The sequence below is a fragment of the Scleropages formosus genome, chromosome 25 (genome assembly GCF_900964775.1).
Source record: "Scleropages formosus chromosome 25, fSclFor1.1, whole genome shotgun sequence".
Lineage (NCBI taxonomy): Eukaryota > Metazoa > Chordata > Actinopteri > Osteoglossiformes > Osteoglossidae > Scleropages > Scleropages formosus.
Window position 1 is genome coordinate 1,278,468 of NC_041830.1, and position 21,473 is coordinate 1,299,940.

Sequence of the window (21,473 nt, forward strand, 5' to 3'; positions counted from 1 at the left end):
CCGAACTCCTCCCAGGCCCGAGTTTTTGCCGCGGCGACTGCCAGGGCCGCGTTCCGTCTGGCCCGCCGGTACCCATCAGCTGCTTCAGGAGTCCCATGAGCCAGCCAGGCCCGATAGAACTCCTGAAGCAGCTTGACAGCATCCCTTACCTCCAGTGTCCACCACCGTGTTCAGGGATTGCCGCCGCGACAGGTGCCGGAGACTTTATGGCCGCAGCTCCGAACCGCCGCCCCGACAATGGAGGTGTGGAACACAGTCCATTCGGACTCAATGTCCCCCGTCCCCCTTGGGACCTGGTTGAAGCTCTGTCGGAGGTGGGAGTCGGAGACCTCTCTGACAGGGGCCTCCGCCAAACGTTCCCAACAGACCCTCACTATGCATTTGGGCCTGCCAGGTCTGTCCAGCTTTTTCCCCCGCCATCGAATCCAACTCACCACCAGGTGGTGATCAGTTGACAGCTCAGCCCCTCTCTTCACCCGAGTGTCCAAGACATATGGCCGAAGGTCAGAAGAAACGACTACAAAGTCGATCATCGACCTCCGACCTAGGGTGTCCTGGTGCCAAGTGCACTGATGGACACCCTTATGCATGAACATGGTGTTCGTTATGGACAAACCGTGACTAGCACAGAAATCCAATAACAACTCACCGCTCGGGTTCAGATCAGGGAGGCCGTTCCTCCCAATCACGCCCCTCCAGGTGTCACTGTCGCTGGCCACGTGGGCATTAAAGTCCCCCAGTAGAACGACAGAGTCCCCAGTGGGAGCGCTTTCCAGCACGCCCCCCAGGGACTCCAAAAAGGCCTGGTACTCTACACTGCCGCTAGGCGCATAAGCACAAACGACAGTGAGAGACCGTTCCCTGACCCGAAGGCGCAGGGAGATGACCCTCTCATTCACCGGGGTAGACTCCAACACATGGCAGCTAAACTGGGGGGCTATTAACAAGCCCGCACTGGCCCGCCGTCTCTCGCCCTGGGCAACGCCAGAATAGTGGAGAGTCCATCCCTGGTCGAGAAGAGTGGTTCCAGAACCCAAGCTGTGAGTGGAAGTGAGCCCGACTATATCTAGACGGTATCTCTACTGTCATTCAGGTTCCTGGGCACCACCATCTCACAGGACCTGAAGTGGGAGCCCCACATAGACTCCATTGTGAAGAAGGCCCAGCAGAGGTTGTACTTCCTTCGCCAGCTGAGGAAGTTCAACCTGCCACAGGAGCTACTGATGCAATTCTACTCCGCAGTCATTGAGTCCGTCCTCTGCACCTCTATAACTGTCTGGTTCGGCTCAGCTACGAAGTCAGACATCAGAAGACTGCAGCAGATAGTTCGGACTGCTGGAAGAATCATCGTCACATCCCCCCCAGCTCTCCAAGAACTGCACTCGTCCAGAGTCAGTAAAAGGGCTAGCAAAATCATTCTAGACCCCTCACATCCAGGCCACTTCCTCTTCGAACCCTTGCCATCTGGCCAGCGCTACAGAGCGCTGAGCACCAGGACAGCCAGGCATAAGAAAAGTTTCTTTCCTCAGGCCATCTACCTCATGAACACCTAAATCTCTCCCCTAGAGAGTAAACCGTGCAATACATAATGCTATTTATATTTATAACTATTTATCACATATCTCTTACTTACACTCCCTTGCATTTGTATCTAGTGACTATTTTTGTATATTGGGTACTTTATATTTTTAAATATTTTTTATCCCTTGCTCACATACTCTATCTTCTCACCTGTCTTGTCACTGTCATTCTGTCTGTGCTGTGGTAGTTCCTGTCACCAAGACAAATTCCTTGTATGTGCGAACATACTTGGCAATAAAGCTCGTTCTGATTCTGATTCTGATCTCTCAACCTCCCGCACCAGCTCAGGCTCCTTCCCCGCCAGTGAGGTGACATTCCATTCAGTTAATGTATTTTTGGGATGTCTTGCCTTAATGGCCTGTTTCACATCATACCACAGCGTTTCAGTGGGACTGAAGTAAGGATTCTTCCTTGGCCATTCTAGAAAAGGGAACTTCTTCGGTTTGAGATACTCTGTCGCTTATTTAGCGCTGCATGTTGGATTATTACTGTGTTGCATTACCCAACTTCTTATGAGTTTCAGATCATGGACGGACACCCTGGCATTTTGGCACAGAGATACAACCTGGAATTCATTGATTTGAAGCCATCCAGGCTCTGAGGCAGCAAAGCAGCCCCACAACATTATACTCCCTCTACCATGCTTCACAGCTGGAAGTAGGTTTAAGTATTGATATGCAATGCTTTGTTTTGTCTAAACATAACACAGTGTACATTTACTATAAAGTTCAGCTTTTCTGTCATCTTTTCACAGAATATTGCTCAAATTGTGCTGTTGAACATCTAGGTGGTTTTTAGCAAATTTGAGATAGACAGCAATGTTTTTGAGAGTAGTGGTTCCCTGTATGGAACATCCCATGAACAACACTGTTTTTCAGTGTTTTCTTAAAGTAGACTCATGAACTCAGATGTTACCAAGTTCAAGAGGATTGCAGCTGTCATCCTAGGGTTCTTTGTCCCTTGTTTGGGAATTGTTCAGTATGCCCTTGCACTGGTTTTTGTTGTATGCCCACTCCTAAGAAGAGTAGTGTGGAAAGAAAATTTGATTTTAAAAGCTTTACTATGCGTAAATGCTGCTATAATGGAATGTTTAAGAAATGTTTAGCTGCTGAACAGCCTATGCAAGAAAGTGCCATATTCCAGGCAGCAGTTTGGTGTCAGTTTGCCCCTTTCTGTGTTAATAAGATATCAGAGGAATGCAGATTTACGTAAAGCCTGTTATGTGTAAGAAAGGAGATCAACTGGCGACTGTTGGAGGTGTTTTACAAGAGGATGAGAGACTGAGGGGCACAGTGACTTGCCTGGAATGTTGGAACAAAACATGTATCTTACCCATGCTTGCGAAGATCCGCCCTAGAATGTATATAAATATCTGCTTGCTTAGCTGCTGCAGTGTGACTCTCTCTAGGAGGCTCACCCATGTGCACATGAATAAATGAAGTTTGCTGCAATCTGAGTGTCTGATTGCGCCGAGTCTTTTCTTCCTAGCAATGGGGCTGAACTTCTTCCATTTACTGTCTGTGAACTATCTTTTAAAATCCTTTTATATTTCTTTCCAGTCTTATTAGCTTCAGCAAATCTTTTTCTGAGGTCCTCTGAAAACTCTCTTGATCAAGCAAAATTGCACTTCAACAGAATTCTGTTGTGAATAGCAGGTAACTAAAATTTTTTTATTTATTTTAAATTTTTATGACACATCAAAGTCAAACCTCCAATTATCCTGTTTTCATGATGTTACTAGATGTTGACATACTTGACTTTGTTCAAACTATTGTACAATAATTATATGGCAATGTACAATTTTGTGTGTGTTGTCAAGTAAAAGACTGTCTTTGTTATTGTGACGCACATGGAATGATGAGATGATTGATGAGATGATGATTTTAAGAGCAGCTCAGGAAGAAATGTATATACAATGTAATTAAAAACTGAAATATGCTATTTACATACTGTACATATTCAAGTCCACATACTGATATTTGGTACAGCATTTATCAGTTTCTTTAAAATATCTCCAAACAAATAATTTAGAGCAATTAAGTGCTAGAGCATATGAGTTAAAAATGAAAATACTGATTGGATAAGTATGAGTCAGCATAATCTGTAAATATAATTTGTAATCCACACAACATTGACAACTTTTAGTTGGTCTGAATACTTTTGTAAGGCACTGTATAAAATGTATATAGAGTGTACAACTGCAGGTAAGGAAGAACTATGGCCTGCACTGAGAGAGTATAGTGAGGCAAATACTCACCTGAGAGGGGTGAGGGGCAAGTCTACTGTCCCACGGGCAGCAGGAAAGAGCACCTCCTCCAGTTGGTGCCTGACTGCTAGCTCCACAGCGCGGTGCTGCAGTTGCATAAGGAAGCGGTTTATGGTGAACCGTATGTTGAAGCGCATGTTGTTGACAAACTCTTTCAGAAGTCTGCAGAAAAACCAAAAGACCCGTAAGGCCCCATGTGTCCGAGTGCATTCCTTCTACAACCCACACACACATTTTCAGAACCGCTTGTCCCATACGGGGTCGCGGAGCCCACCCGGTAACACAGGGCGTAAGGCCGGAGGGGGAGGGGACACACCCAGGACGGGACGCCAGTCCGTCGCAAGGCACCCCAAGCGGGACTTGAACCCCAGACCCACGGGAGAGCAGGACTGCAGTCCAACCCACTGCGCCACCGCACCCCCACTCCTTCTACAACCCCCTGTCCCAAAATGATTATGTCAGAAGGGCAATAAGACATAGGAAAAAAATATAACTGCTTGCTAGGACACATCAACAATATGCAGACTGGGAATTCCTCTTCATGCCTGAGTAGACAGACAGCTTTGGAGGATCTCTGCTCACCTGAAAGTTAATTTCTTTATTAGAATAGTACCAGTAGGCTAACTGGGTAGAGAAGCAAAATAGAAGGAAGCCTCCACCATTGCATTGTGTCTTCATGACTGCTTTATACCTTGCTGCTGGACAAAACAGCATACTTGCCCTAGTCAGAGTCAAAAGAGAACAGAAAAAATCTGGTGGAGGCTGACTCACTTATTGGGAAAGCTGAGTTTGACCTGCTCCAGCTCCACCTTGTGCACATAGCCCTTGTACATGGTGGCAGGTTCCTCTGTATCGCCTGCTTTGGACGCCAACAGGTAGTCCCCCCTCAGGACAGAGGGCCTGTTCTCAGCCACACCCGGGACCTGGAGGCAAACAGAAGCAAATGAGGTGACAGTGTAGAGGGATTGTGATGAAAATTTTCTACTAGAGATCCTACTACAGTTCCTGGAGGTACTGCATGCATTCGTCACATGAGTATATGAAACCACCCTGACAGGGGAATTCACATTGTGAAAGGGTTGAATTGCCAAATATTTTCTACGCAGAAAAAAGATTTCTAGGCAAAAAAAAGTCACCTGAAATTAATTAAAATGCAAAAAATAAAGGGTATTTTACACAAAACATTTGTAAGAGCAACATTTTTCATGTTTTGCTGTTAATAAAAGTTATTTCTACATTATTTTTTAAATAATTTATCATTTATTCATTACCAATAACCACTTTTCTAATTGAGCACTGTGATAGATATACTTCTCTGCCTGTTGAGGAAACAACTATGGAGCTTTTCTCCACTGGGGAAATCTGTACTGACAAGGAAAACTTTTTTAACATACTTTTATTCTCTTTATTCTATCTTATTGTGATTTTTTTTTTTTATAATGCTGTTCTTTTAACCTATTCCTAGAGAAAGTCTTTGAAACTGTGTGGTTTTCATTTTGAAGAAGTACTTCACACATGAGTGTTTTCCTCTTTTTGAATTAAACCACTTTGCTACTGAAGGCAGCAGGTGGAGCACAGTATGAATTTTATTTGGGTTTCAGTACTCTCACTCATTTTAAACAGAGTGTTTTTGAACTCTGGAGACATTATTACAGTAGCCATCCAAGCTTGAGTAGTACCGCAAACACTCAGAGTGTACACATGTAAACACTTAAAGAAAGCCTCTTACCACACTTTAATGTTTTAACACTGAGCTGTAATGACACTGGTTTGTGACACAGTCTAAAAGTTGCATAGCAACTGCGCTCCCCACAGATTGATTGGAGAAAATCAAAAACTATTGGTTGAAATAATGCAAAACAGACATATTGCTTTATTTTATAAATCATTTTATTGGCTGCACTTTCTTTGATTGTTTCCCTCATCAAAGTTTTATTTGTAGAAACGTAAAGTAGAGTTTGAAAGGTACAGGGTACAGCAACTGCCTTAAACTGGAACTCAGTTGTTCACACAGGCTAAGACCGCTTATCCCAAGTGGGGTTGCAGCGAGCCGGAGCCTAACCCAGCAGCACAGGGCTGGAGGGGGAGGGGACACACCCAGGACAGGACGCCAGTCCGCCACAGGGCACCCCAAGCAGGACTCGAATCCCGGACCCACCAGAGAGCAGGACCCGGCCAAGCTCGTTGTTCTACCACCCCCCCCCCAGTCGTTTCCTTTCCTAAAATTGGAAGGGTTACTTATCACTTTGGATTAGTAAGCATGTGAACCTGGATGGTGAAACAAAGCTTATTTTCCAAAATGCACTTCCCCAAACAGATACAGCATTTCCCATTAAAAAATGCTGTTATTTGTCTAACACAGATCTAACATTTAGTTCCTTCATTTTTTCACATAAAACGTATATTTTACCTGAAAAGACGTAGCCCAACTAGTTATGCACCACTTGTTATGTACCATTTGGTTCACCTTAGAACACAATTGTACAGCAAAGCTGAACACAAATCATTCAGAATCAGGGACCATTACAAGATCAGGTGATCTTGAAAGTACTCTTCAGCTGTGACAGCCAGGAAAAGATGACCTTGTTCCACTACAGAGATAAGCTCTTGACCATCAACCCTTTGACCTGATTAACTCACGTGCAGGACGAGGAGCTTTTTGTTGTTCCGGTCTTGAGTCATGATCACGTTGTGCATGTCGTACCTCCTGATATCCATCTCCATCTGTTTCTCTTCCAGATGGAGAAGGAGCTGGAATTTTTTCTTGTAGTTCTGGAAGCTCAGGGGAGACTCCAGGAGAGCCCTAGTCAAACACAGGTACTGCTCAACTGCAAACATCGGTCATGACACCACATACTGTCTGTGTGTGTGTGTGAGAAAGTATGTGTGAAGGACACCCTTTCTTTCAGTAACTAAGACATAAAACCCATGACATCCAGAAATGTGTTTTACTTCAGCCCTCTTTTAGAACTGAAGATTTTCTTTAACTGAACTTTCAGACATTTTTGCATGGATATCCGTATTTATTAAGGCTGGGAGTTGATCAAAAAGAGATGATTCTCTGATTCCTAGCGGCAAGGAATCAAGAGTCGACTCAAAACTTTGGAGTTGATCCCACACAGTAAAATTGATTCTGCATGTGTCCCACAAACGCTGTGCCCATCCTGCTCCCGCTGGTACAGATAACATAAGAAGGGAGAAGTAAAAGAAGAACTTTAATTCAGATTCGGCTGTTTAGAAATGTTGACACCCTCCATACAACATGTGCCAACAGTTTGGCAATGCTTTACTTTAAACAAGTTGAAAAACTAAGTAAATTGTAGCATTTTAACAAAATGCTGACATGTAATAAATTATTGCCAATGATAAAACTTGTAAAGGCTATCCATCCCAAGGTGTTGACATAGAAAAGTCAGGTATAGGTTTAGCCCGTTACCCATCGAATTTAACCAGCTCTCCAAGTTACATTGCTACATAAATTCATAGTTTACCATTAATGTCTAAATTATCTTAAGACACAATTATGTAAATCTGTGACTCATACCAAGTTAGTAGAGAGTTTAAATAAACATTAGTTTAGTTCTAGTTTAACTCCATGTTGATTGGACAAAGAGGAAGTTTTGCCAAATGCTGGACTGAACATGATGACAGAGAGTGAGTCCATAATGGCAACATCCATCCCAAGTGAGTATTTTCCAAAGCTGGGAAACTTATATCACGAAGACGTCCTTGTCTGAACAGCTCTAATTTCAAACGTATAGTGTTCTAGCACTGTAATGTGTAATCCTATTTAATGCATCTGTACCTGTAGTACAATGTTGATAAGAACAGACAACTTTGATATTGACCTTGTACATCAGATTCCATTGCAGGTGTTTTCAAGTCAGCAGGTTTGCTGGTCAAGATCCTGTTCTTATGGACACAGTGCTGCTGCACATTCAGTACATAGAGACATGTTTTAAAAAAGTCTGCAGTATCCCTTTAAATATTCTTTGTCTGTATTGACCCCAGGAGGTGAAAGCCCCAAGGTCCACCAGTAGCACCACCTGAGAACCATGTAATTAAGCTAACACGCCTGCTTTCAGTGAACCTCATCAGTTCATCACTAGTTTGCAAACTCTTGATCAGCTCTTTACTGGTTTCCCTGTGATTAACTAGTGGCTCTTGTTCACTGACCTGTTTCTCTTTGTCTGTGCTTCACAGAATACAATCCTATCCATCTTCAAGTATTGGGTCCACACACACACACACACACACACACACACACACACACAGAAACCGCTTGTCCCGAGTGGGGTCACTGCAACCCGGAGCCGAGCCCAGCAACACAGGGTGCAAGGCTGGAGGAGGGGACACACGCAGGGCGGGATACCAGCCCATCACAAGGTACCCCAAGCAGGACTCAAACCCTAGACCCACCAGAGAGCAAGCACAGGCCAAATCCACTGCACCACCACGCCCTCATTTGTGTCCAAATACCATTTTTATGTGCGTAACTTTGTACGCTATTTCCATGATAAAATATGCTCAACCTCCAGTTTTTGTAATCCAATTCCATGCATTTTTTTTTTTAAATACTGGTACTGATGTATCTTCAACCAGAGGAGAAAACATAGGAATTGTTACTTCCTGTCATGTCTTATACTGTAGAAATCCAAGGAAAGACACAAGTTCAGCAATATGACACAAATTTTCATTGGAGGAGTCACTGGTTTTAGAAACTCGTGAGAAAGGCAGGGTCATCTCTCATGTATTTAAACTGTTTCTTCCTGACTGAAACTCAAATTCCAGCAACTCAGTGTATCAGCCCTTCTTAACAGGAAAAAAAACAAGATGTTATAAGAAAATGTTGAGTTATTAAGCTGAAAAACACCATAGTTTCAGGGTACTGTTGCACTCCAACAGTTAAGTCATAACTGACACTACTAGTAGAGATCAAGGCTTCTGTCTCTTTGCAAAAGCCATACTGGTCGTGACCCTAACCAGTGCTGTAACCTGACATTCCACATCTAATGCATCTGGTTCAAACCATCGCAACCCACCATTATGGAAACTGGAAAAACAGCCAAAATGTCACAAACAGCTGAACTGAGACAGGGAAGTAAGAATATGAGTACTTACGCGTTGGACAGGATCTGGTCTCTGGGTCCAGGATATGACTGTCCTTTCAGGAAATTCACCAGGTCCCAAAGGTAACCAGAAATTTTGTATTCATCTAGTTTTTCCACTGTTTTCAGGTTATTCAGGGCAAAACTAAGACAGACGGGACAGGGAAGTCAGATGACTAGGATAAAAACAACTAGACATTTTATGATCATTGCTTCCTGCAAAAACTCGTACAAACTACAGACATACAATGAAATGCCAAACGCTCCCAAATAAGTTTAAAAAAATGTAGTTACAAACATATATTCAGCAGAAAAGCAGATATCTTGAATTTTGCAAAATGACTGGAAGGACAGATTGAATCATATCTTTCGATCTTTAACTTTCATCTGAACCAGGAGATGAAAAGTCTTAATTTAATAGATTTTTCTTTTCTATTTAATTGAAACTTAACTGGAATGTTGTGTATATTCATTCTGTCAACAGGACAAATATTAATGTTCGAACAGCCTTAAATTATTAACTGCTGTATTTCCGAAAGGTAACTTGAGATTCCTGGGTCCAGTATCCCACCTATCAGGCGGTTCGCCTCCATCCACTATCTCAGCAGGGATGGCCTTGTAGGAAGCAATAGTGATGGGTTTGAACGGTTCAGCAGGAGCCAGGTCCTTTGCCAGCACCGTCTGGTACTGGGCCTCTATGAAGCGCACAATGTGGAAGGAGTGGCGACCCGCAGCTGAATCTTCATGGAACTCAAATGCCAATGTAGCAGGGAAGAAACCGTAGTGGCGAATATGGAACTCTACCAGGACCTCATGGCGATTGTCTGGACAATAAATACATTTGAAATAACATTTGTGAGTGAATTTCATGAACAAATTTCAGAGTTTGGAAAAACTTGAGCTGTCTAACATTTGCAGGAACCCTTATTTCTATTTCCCACAGTGAGCGCTTATCAACTTAGTGTCACGGGAAGTAAAACAATGTAGAGTGGGGCTTATTAATCCATCACAAGTTACTCTTGGCCATGTGGGGCAACCACCCGCAAGGTCCTACATGGGGGTCGGGTGCAATGCCTTTAAGGCAGCTGGAAGGGGCGGGGTGGCACATGGCATCACAGTCCCTCGAGGCAGAAACTGACTCTTGGCAAGTGGAATGTAACCTCACAGGAGCCGGAACTGGTGCAGGAGGTTGAGAGATACCAACTAAATATAATTGGGCTCTCCTCCACTCACAGTTTTGGTTCTGGAACCAAACTCCTCGATAGGGGCTGGACTCTCTCCTACTCAGGAGTTGCACAGGATGAGAGGTGCCGAGCGGGTGTGGGGATACTCACAAGCCCCCGGCTGGCTGCCATACAGTTAGAGTTTGTCCCGGTGGACGGGAGGGTCACCTCAATGTGATTTAAGGTTACAGAGAGGAAAACTCTGACTGTTGTGTGTGCTTATGCACCAAACAGCAGTCCAGACTATTCAACCTTCTGGGAGAGAGTGGATAGGGCTCTGGATAGGGCCCCATGACTGGGAAATTTTGAGTGGGGTGATTGGGAAGAAAGGCTTGCCCGACCTAAACCTGAATGGTGAAATGTTATTGGACTTCTGTGCTAGCCATGGTTTCTTCGTAACAAACACCATGTTCGAACACAAGGATGCTCATAAGTGTACTTGGTATCTGAGCTCCTTGGGCTAAAGGTCAATGATTGACTTTGTAGTTGTTTCACCTAACTTGAGGCCTTATGTTCTGGACACTCAGGTGAAGAGAGGTACTGAGCTATCAAGTGATCACCATCTGGTGTTGAACTGGATCAGATGGCGGGGAAAATTAGAGGACAGACCCGGAAGACCCAAGCGCATAGTGAGGTATTCTGAGTATTCTGGGAACGACTGTCGAAGGACTGTCCAAAATGATTTTATTTCCCACCTCCGTGAGTACTTCTCCCATGTCCTGGAAGAGGTACGGGACATGGAGTCCAAATGGACCATGGAGTTCAAAACCTCCATTGTGGAAGCAGCCAGGTGCAGCTGTGGCCAAAAGCTTGTTGGTGCCAGCTACAGCGGCAACCCAAGAACCTGCTGGTGGACACCGGTGGTGAGGGAAGCCGTCAAGCTGAAGAAGGCGGCCTTTAGGGCCTGGTTGGCTCTGGGGACTCAGCGGATAAGAACCGGGAGGCAAAAAAGGCGGCAGCGGCTGTGGTTACAGAAGTGAAATCCAGAGCATGGGAGGAGTTTGGGGAGGCTATGACTTTTGGTTGGCCTCAAAGAGATTCTGGAGAACCATCTGCTGACTCAGGAAGGGTCAGAGAAGCTTCGTCCAAGCTGTGCTCAGCAAAGGTGGAGAAACTCTGACCTCAAATGAGGATATTGTTGGGAGGTGAAAGGTGCACTTCAAGGAACTCCTAAACCCGAGAGATATGCCTCCCTTACAGCAGTCAGGGCCAGAGGCTTCCAGGATATCAGAGTCCATTTCCCTGGTGGAAGTCACTGAGGTAGTTGGAAAGCTCCACAGTGGCAAAGCACCAGGGGTGGATGAGATTTGCCTGGAACTGCTTAAGACCCTGGATGTTGTGTGGCTGTCATGGCTGACACGCCTCTGCAATGTTGCATGGACCTGGGGGACAGTGCCTTTGGATTGGCAAACTAGGGTGGTGGTCCCTATCTTCAAGAGAGGACCGGAGAGTGTGTGCCAACTATCGGGGTATCACACTTCTCAGCCTCCCTGGGAAAGTCTATGCCAGGGTGCTGGAAAGGAGGCTCCAAGCCGATAGTTGAACCTCGGATTGAAGAGGAACAATGCGGATTCCATCCTGGCTGTGGAACAGTGGACCAGCTTTTTACCCTCTCACAGATAATTGAGGGGGCATGGGAATTCGCTAATCCAGTCTACATGTGTTTTGTGGACTTGGAGAAGGGTTTCCCAAGAAATTCTGTGGGAGGTGCTTCGGGAGCATGGGGTGCTGGGGCCACTACTGCGGGTCATTCAGTCTTTGTACACATGGAGTGAGAGCTGTGTCCGCATACTCGGCATTAAGTCAAGCTTGTTCAGTGTGGGTGTTGGACTCTGTCAAAGTTGTGCTTTGTCTCCACTCTTGTTTCTGGTTTTCATGAACAGGATATCAAGGCGTAGCCGAGGTCAGGAGGGCATTCTGTGTGGGGGCTGGAAAGCGATGTCTCTGCTTTTTGCAGATGATGTTGTCCTTTTGGCACCATCACATGGATGCCTCCAGCATGCATTGGAACGGTTTGCAGCCAAGTGTGAGGCGGTTGGTATGAGGATCAGTACCTCCAAGTCTGAGTCCATGGTTCTTTCACGGAAAAGGATAGAATGCCCACTTCAGGTAAGGGGAGAAAATCTGCCCCAGGTGGAGGAGTTTAAGTGTTTTGGGGTCTTGTTCACAAGTGAGGGGAGAAGGGAGCATGAGATTTGGCACATACTGGGAGCAGTGGGAGCAGTAGGAGCAGTAATGCGGTCGCTATACCGGACTGTAGTGGTGGAGGGGAAGCTGAGCCATAAGGCAAAGCTCTCTATTTGCCCGTCAATCTACGTCCCTACCCTCACCTATGGTCATGAACTTTGGGTGATGACTGAAAGAATACAATCACAGATACAAGCAGCTGAATTGAGTTTTCTCCAGAGGGAGGTGGGGCTCACTTTCCACAACAGGGTGAGGAGTTTGGCCATCTAAGAGGAACTCAGCTCACCCCTCCCCCCTCCAAGTCACAGTGTAGTACAAACACAGAACTAATCATATACTATAGTAATGAGTACTGTAGTAATCCTATACTACACTAATTACACACACACACACACACACACACACACACACACACACACACACACACACACACACACACACACATTTTCGGAACCGCTTGTCCCATACAGGGTCACGGGGAACCGGAGCCTACCCGGTAACACAGGGCGTAGGGCCGGAGGGGCAGGGGACGCCAGTCCGCCGCAAGGCACCCCAAGCGGGACTCGAACCCCAGACCCACTGGAGAGCAGGACCCGGTCTAACCCACTGCGCCCCCTCTCCTAATTACATACATCACCATTATTTGGTTTCCCCATATCCCGTTTTTCACATATGCGGTCCAAGATTATTAATACTTACGTATTGTTAAGAGCATATTGTTAATCAGTCTGGATTTTCATGTATGCGATCTGTTGCATTGGACAAAAGCGTCAGCTAAATGAATAAATGAAAATGTAAAAGTGCATACAGGCCCATGCTTGGAACTACAGCAATGCATGCCATTCACACAGTGACTAGTGTGATTCAAAAAAGCTTTGCGCACAAGATCAAATAAATCACTTCTTTAGCACCAATTAGCAAAAAATAAACTCACTTAAAAATTTACAAACAGGAAGGCCTGAATGTCTAATGTTGTTGTTATTCATCCTGTTTTCATAGTTTACGCTGGAGGGGTACGGTAGCACAGAAGACCTGGCTGGGTTCCGCTCTCCGGCGGGTCTGGGGCTCGAGTCCTGAATGGGGTGCTCTGAGGCAGACTGGCTTCCTGTCCTGGGTGTGTCCCCTCCCCCTCCGGCCTTGTGCCCTGAGTTGCCAGGTTAGGCTCCAGTTCATTGCGACCCTGCTCAGAAGAAGCAGTTTCGGACAGCGTATGGGTGTTTTACACTACTTTTCCTCATGATGTTAGGCATTATTTAAGGTGACTTTGGAGTGAACTTAGACTGGGCTTCAAAGAAACTGGAATATTTCCCCATAAGAAATAATGGGAAAAGTAATTTCATTATCTGGACTTCTGATATTTTGTGTGTTTTTAAGAACAAATTACGACCACATAACGTAGGATAAGAGTCCTACTGACTTTTGAATATGGGTTCCATAAAGTTTCTTTTCAAAGATACTCCAAATATGGAATGTCACCTCACTGGCGGGGAAGGAGCCTGAGCTGGTGCGGGAAGTTGAGAGATACCGTCTAGATATAGTCGGGCTCACTTCCACTCACAGCTTGGGTTCTGGAACCACTCTCCTAGATCGGGGGTGGACTCTCCACTATTCTGGCGTTGCCCAAGGTGAGAGGCGGCGGGCTGGTGTGGGCTTATTAATAGCCCCCCAGTTCAGCCGCCATGTGTTGGAGTCTACCCCGGTGAATGAGAGGGTCGTCTCCCAGCGCCTTCGGGTCAGGGAACGGTCTCTCACTGTCGTTTGTGCTTATGCACCTAGCGGCAGTGTAGAGTACCCGGCCTTTTTAGAGTCCCTGGGGGGCGTGCTGGAAAGCGCTCCCACTGGGGACTCTGTCGTTCTACTGGGGGACTTTAACGCCCACGTGGGCAGCGACAGTGATACCTGGAGGGGCGTGATTTGGAGGAACGGCCTCCCTGATCTGAACCCGAGCAGTGAGTTATAATTGGATTTCTGTGCTAGTCGCGGTTTATCCATAAAGAACACCATGTTCATGCATAAGGGTGTCCATCAGTGCACTTGGCACCAGGACACCCTAGGTCGGAGGTTTAAGTATCTCGGGGTCTTGTTCACGAGTGAGGGAAAAATGGAGCGGCAGGTCGACAGACGGATCGGTGCGGCGTCCGCAGTAATGCGGTCATTGTACCGGTCTGTTGTGGTGAAGAGGGAGCTGAGTCGTAAGGCGAAGCTCTCAATTTACCGGTCGATCTACGTTCCTACCCTCACCTATGGTCATGAACTCTGGATCATGACCGAAAGAATGAGATCGCGGATACAAGCGGCAGAAATGAGTTTCCTCCGCAGAGTGGCTGGGCGCACCCTTAGGGATAGGGTGAGGAGCTCAGTCACCCGGGAGGAGCTCGGAGTAGAGCCGCTGCTCCTCTGCATCGAGAGGAGCCAGTTGAGGTGGCTCGGGCATCTGTTCCGGATGCCTCCTGGACGCCTCCCTGGGGAGGTGTTCCGGGCTTGTCCCACTGGGAGGAGGCCTCGGGGCAGACCCAGGACACGTTGGAGAGACTATGTCTCCCGGCTGGCCTGGGAACGCCTTGGGGTTCCCCCAGAGGAACTGGAGGAGGTGTGCGGGGAGAGGGAAGTCTGGAGGACTCTGCTCGGACTGCTGCCCCTGCGACCCGGCCCCGGATAAAGCGGAGGAAGATGGATGGATGGATGGATGGATGGATACTCCAAATATATGGAAGGATATAAAAAGACCTGGGAAAATTTCAGACTCCATCAAGTGTTCACAGGCTCCTTACCTGGGCTTAGGAGCAGTGGTTTAGTGCGACTCACATTCCTCTCATCTCTTAGCGTGAAGGAGCGCATCCTCTGCAAGGCTATGTAGTCGGTGAAGTAAACTGGGCTGGTGCCCCGATTGCTCACATACAGCTTGATAGTGTATGTTGTCTCCTGGGTGCTCTGCACACAGAAGAAGATCTTGCCATCCACAGTGTTATGGTCGGAGGTGATCTCAATGCCCTTCTTATTAGCGACATAGTCGCTGCTGTTGGTACAAGACACAGATCATTATTGTTCTCAAGCTCACTTTAGCTGTATAAAATCACACAGTTATTATATATGTTCCTTAAAGCACAACAGCGAACCAAACACAGGCACAAAGCTCGTATTCATGCCCTCCCCCTTTCTTTTCTCCCTTTCCATGGTCTGTAGGCTCCAACAGGACATATAACACACACTCTATCCACAGCCCGATCAGTAGTGACATGACCATCACAGGGGTCATGTGCACAGAGATTAGTTACCATTCTGACAAACAAGGAGGAGAGAGTCCCTCCACTCTGAGACTCCCAGGACACAAGGGGCAATCTGAAGGACTTAAGGTCGGATTTAAAGGTGTCAGGAGCATTTCTGATATTTTGGACTTGATGTTGAATTGAATTTTGTGCATCTTTAAAAGATAATACAGGATTTTTGTACGTTTGGTGAAAACAGGCAAACCTTTTGCGGCCCAGGAACGAGACGGACAGACACTGATAAACAGAGCAACAAACACTTTACTGATCCTGAAGGAAACTACAAGAAACTACACAAGTGCACAGAATACACACAAGTAGGGACAGGACATACACGCAGTAACAGAAAAGAGACAGGAATCACAACAGAAATAGTGGGAACAGTGAACAGTCCAAAAAAACAGAGAGTAGATGCAAATAAGTCAAGTGTTAAAAAGTAATAAGGTGGTACTGAGAAATCAGACAGCAAGAGGGCTCCATTATAAAGCTTCGTGGCTGTTGGCAGGTACTTAAGGTAATTATTAATTTTTCTATTTTTCCTATTTAAATCAATGGTAATAAAGAGTTCTTTTAACAAGAATTCTTTTTACAAGCACATCTTGAGCAATGAATGATACTTGCTATGCGAGGGAAGCCTTTACAAAGCAAAATCCTTTCTACTGGTAGACTTCCAGATATCATTTCAAAATGTTTATGTAATAAAACGTGACTGATTTAGTTATCCTTCCTAATCTCATAAAACCCCACCCTGCAATTATTCTCTGTCTGGGCATCTTTGAGTCTTCTGAGTCATTCCATGTTGGTATGTCTTACATCTCCTTCAGGAAACCTTTCCTGGTACTAGTATGCTTGTTGTTTGAAGGGAACGTGGCTGCGGGGGGTGTGAATAATGGGAATTTCTACTGTTTGCACCTTCGAAGATGTCTCACCTTTTCTCCTTCAGGTTCCGAAGGATGTCATGGCCCAGCCTTTTCCTGCTCCGTACTGCAGAATCAGCATCAGCTGCCTGTATAGGTGTTGCATCAGCAGGCAGCGATGGAGAAGCATTACTCTGGTTTTGTCGCTGAGGTCTCCTCCACTGGTCCTGAGATACCAGCTGCACCTAACAAAGCCGGAGGACATCATGGTCAAGTAATATGTCTGCCCTAGACTTGATTCTTGCTCCACATCTTCAACAGCCACAATCTGAAAAACTTTCAGGCAAAGTTTCACATACACACAGTGTCTATAACCGCTTACATTTACATTTATTCATTTAGCAGACGCTTTTCTCCAAAGTGACGTACATCTCAGCAAAAGTACAATTTGTGCATTAAATTAAGAGCAAGAGACATAACTGCAGACATGGGACTCTTAAGTAAACCTAGTTTGTTGCCTTCCACTTAAAGCACCGATGTTCATCACTCTAGTAGGTGCATAAAACGCAGGATAGATGAATCTTGATAACCTTCCTACAATTTTATTTTTTTTTTAGAAGATACACAAACATTCACATACAATGCCGGAGTAGCAGCTGTGTAAAGACTTATCTGGGGATGATCATGAAGTTACGGTGTATGAACATTTACACCATACACGAGCTGGAGAGATCTTGGGTGAAATGTGTCTGGAAAAGGTGAGTTTTCAGACCCTTCTTGAATATAGATAGAGTTTCGGCAGATCTGAATGAGAGGGGAAGGTCATTCCACCACAATGGAGCCAGAGCCCAACCCAGCAACACAGGGCGCAAGGCTGGAGAGGGAGGGGACACACCCCGGACAGGATGCCAGTCTGCCACAATGCACTCCAAGCAGGACTCGAGCCCCTGCCCCACCGCAAAGCAGGCCCAACCCAAACCCACTGTGCCACCGCGCCCCCCGGCAAAGTTTCAATAAAAAATAAAACTCAAAGAGCTCTCAAGCCTGAAAACTAACTCCCCCAGGAAGGTAAAATCACCAGATGTTCATATACCTTGACCCCATGGAATGGCACTACTGCCTAAACACAGGTCAGGTAGCACCTCTGCTCTCGATTAAGCATGCCATAGCAAATCTAAGATAGAGGGTTCTCTGTTTTGAGCCTCGGCAGAAGCTATTGCACCAACATTCATTAAAAAAAAAAAAACAGCATTATGCAAACACACAGGTGCAACTGAGGTCAGTTCACATATCGAAGCATGGTATTTTGATTCAAGACAAATTTAAATAAACTGAACAAAAGGTTAAACTAAACAAACTGTGTCCAGACCCTGTATACACACACACATTTTCAGAACCGCTTGTCCCATACGGGGTTGCAGGGAACCGGAGCCTACCCGGCAACACAGGGTGTAAGGCCAGAGAGGGAGGGGACACACCCAGGATGGGACGCCAGTCCGCCGCAAGGCACCCCAAGCGGGACTCGAACCCCAGACCCACTGGAGAACAGGACCTGGTCCAACCCACTGCACCACTGCGCCCCAGACCCTGTATATTCACAGGATATTATTTTCCTTAAATTTAGGGAAGCATATTTTTTATTGACTCAGTCCTGTCTTCACATGACATTGTTTGGTCATACAACCATTTCGAAACAACTATTAATTTCTCACATACCTATATTGCCTAATAAAAATATTTTTAAAGACAGAACAACAAAGTGGGTTGGTTCATAAATATTCAGAGAAGAGTACTGTTAACAAAAGATGGAACATTCTGTCCCTTATTTTTGTATATCTCATTCTTTTTATCATATTTTGTTACCATAAAATAAAAACTCTCAATAACTGTATCACACATCATCAGAGAAAGAAATTAGGTAAAGTATGTCATTGTTTAGTATCAAGGATGGTGAGTTATTTGTGTGGGTTATTTTGTAATTTTCATCTCACAAGTTATATGATAATGTAATTTATATGGTATAATCTATATGTACTCTGCTAATTAATGTCTTTTGCAGTTTATGTAACACACCTCACCCACAACCACAAAAACCAACCCCTTTCAAAGGAACTTTAGAGAAGAACAAAACTAACATGCAGCACACACCTTCTGCTTTCAGTTTATACATTAAGTAGCTTAACTGGCCACACCCACGCTTCAGCAAGCAAGTTCCCCGTCCCGGATCAGGTGCTGTTGCCTGGAAACAAACCACAAACTGCAACCACTCGCTTAGAAACTGACCATAAACACAATATCATTTTATAATTTTTTATATTCCCCTATATTTGATATTGCCTACCAATCTCCAACAAAATATTTATTTGCCAATATTCCATAAAATTTATAATTGCAGAAAGCAACTTCCACTGACATAAGAGGAATGAAAATAATAAAATTGCAAAATTGGAATAAAATTGCAGAAAGCAAAAACTAAATTACGCACAGAGACAACCTTAAGAGGTGCACCCAGCTAGTACAGGGTGGGACCCATTTGCTCGTAGAACAGTGTGGATTCAGCAAGAAGGCACGAGACACATTCCATGGACTTTTTGATTCATGGCAGCTTGAAAACTCTACACTTTTATATAGATTTTGGCAGTAAATTCATTCTTGTAACATTTATTCAACCCCATCCAAAAGATGGTCTATCGGCTTGATAGATGAGGACTTTGCAAGTTATTGGAGTAAAGACACTGTCATGTTGGGGGAATCATTCTGAGATGATGTGTGCTTTGTGACAGGGCACATTATCCTGCTAGAAGTGTCAGTTTCAGAAAGGCTGGATTGGCCATGATCAAATGATGCTTAGTCAGCACGAAAAATCCTAACTTGTGCCAGGAAAACCTTTTCCACACTATTACGCCACCACCAGTCTGTGCCGTTGACACCAGACATGATGGGTCCATGGATTCATTCCTCATATGTCAATTGTTGTCTCTGCCATTAACATGGAACAATATTTCCATTTACATTTATTTATTTAGCAGATGCTTTTCTCTAAAGCGACTTCCAATGAACTCTAAGTAGCGTTATCAGCCCACACACCTTATTCACCAAAGTGACTCATCCATCCATCAGTGGAACACACTCTCTTGGTCACTCACACACTATGGGTGAAACAACACAAAGAGATCTGACAACTTAACCTTTTTACATTCTTCAGCTAGTGACTGTCCAATGAAACCTCAAACTTCTTGTTTTGTGCTCGTACGAGATGAATGGGATGGTCTTCTGCTGCTGCAGTCCATCCAAAGTTTCAAAGTTTGGAAACTGTAGCATTTCAGGATACCCTTCTTCACACCACGGCTGTGTACACACGCACACACTGACTGAAACTGCTTGTCCCAAGCAGGGTTGTGGCAAACCAGGGCCTATCCCAGCAACACAGGGTGTGAGGCTAGAGGGGAGGGGACACACCCAGGATGGGACGCCAGTCCAAGCGGGACTCAAAACCTAGACCCACCAAAGAGCAGGCACAGGCCAAACCCGCTGCACCACCAGGCCCCCCACCACAACTGTACTGAACCATTATTTGCTTACTTGTAGCATGTCAGGTGCATGAATCTGGCTGTTTTCCTAATAGCTTCTTTCATTAACAAAGCATTGTCACCCAAAGAAGTGCTGTTGAACGAATGTTTTTTCACACCATTCTCTGTAAACATTTACATACGGCCAGTTTGTAGGCTGATACATCTGTATACTGTCCAATGTGAAAAACCCAAGGAGGTTGGCTGTTTCTCAGATGACGTAATCAGTGTGGTTGGCACAAAAAATTGTTTTATGTTCAATGACACTTAGATCATGTCATTCACTTCATGGTAAATGAACATCAATGTTCATTAATTATTTCCAAATAACTGGAAAGAATAAAAAAACGTAATATAATGGTAGAAAGAATACACACACACACACACACACACACATTTTCTGAACCACTTGTCCCATATGGGGTCGCGGGGAACCGGAGCCTACCCGGCAATACAGGGCGTAAGGCTGGAGGGGGAGGGGACACACCCAGGATGGGACGCCAGTCCATCGCAAGGCACCCCAAGCGGGACTCGAACCCCAGACCTACTGGAGAGCAGGACCCGGTCCAACCCACTGCGCCCCCACAAAAAGAATACAGAATATAATAATAAAATAAAACATACAACATTATATACCCTATAGTGCCATGCTGGAACACATGGAGCGGAGTCGTCAAACCCATCAGCAGGTGTTTATTATAACGATGAAAACCAAAGGGGCAGGCAGAGGTAACCGAGGAGCAAACATCATAACCGGGGCAAACCAGAATCAGAATCCAAGAGACAGTAACGAAGGTCAGGAAGCCAGAAAAACCAATATGAATGAGCAAGGGAGAAACATGGAAACAGGGAAAAGGGCAACTGGGAACAAGGAGATGAGGAGCACAATGCCTAGTCATGGTGGTAACAGTTGCCCAGGTGAGGTTCCATGATCTGGTGTGTCTGAGCAGCCCTTTTATGCTTCGTCTCCCAGATGTGCTGCAGGTGCGTTCGTTCCATCTGATGTCGTGGGCATGACATATAGGTAACAAATACAGAAGGTAATGCTTTCCAATTTCTGTATTTTTGGTGGGGGGAAATAAAAATACCAGAAAATTAACTGTAAAATAAATACATACATTTATGTTCTATTATTTATATGTTATGCTAAAATGTATTGTGTACTTTCTGCATCATCTAACATCATGGACACCGGTAAGGAATAATTATACATTTTTTAAAAAACTGCGTTTGGGGACTAACCAGGCATAGGGCGTACTTGGGTGTTTCATTAAAAACACGAAACAGCTTGTGCAACAAACATGTCAGAAACACAAAACGAAAGCCTTCTGTAGCAACCGTTTCGAAACCAGTCAGAGTGTCGTAGCACATCAGCTCCTATCCCTTGCACCGCACCCTAATCTCCTGATCAGTAAC

At 45.1% G+C, this 21,473-nt stretch overlaps 1 protein-coding gene across 3 annotated transcripts in view; it reads right to left on the minus strand.

Moving 5' to 3' along the window:
• The window catches only part of LOC108928219 (putative helicase mov-10-B.1), a 51,828-nt gene that overhangs the window by 22,747 nt on the left and 7,608 nt on the right, over window positions 1-21,473 (minus strand). For 2 of the 3 annotated variants that reach the window (XM_018742055.2, XM_018742053.2), the window contains exons 3-9: window positions 16,561-16,733; window positions 15,137-15,381; window positions 9,527-9,779; window positions 8,969-9,100; window positions 6,488-6,650; window positions 4,619-4,770; window positions 3,839-4,009 (exon numbers count right to left, since the gene is read on the minus strand). In XM_018742055.2, the coding sequence (XP_018597571.1) occupies window positions 3,839-4,009; window positions 4,619-4,770; window positions 6,488-6,650; window positions 8,969-9,100; window positions 9,527-9,779; window positions 15,137-15,381; window positions 16,561-16,733 (1,289 nt within the window). The remainder of the gene's footprint in view (window positions 1-3,838; window positions 4,010-4,618; window positions 4,771-6,487; window positions 6,651-8,968; window positions 9,101-9,526; window positions 9,780-15,136; window positions 15,382-16,560; window positions 16,734-21,473) is intronic. The other variant, XM_018742054.2, reaches the window with a different exon arrangement.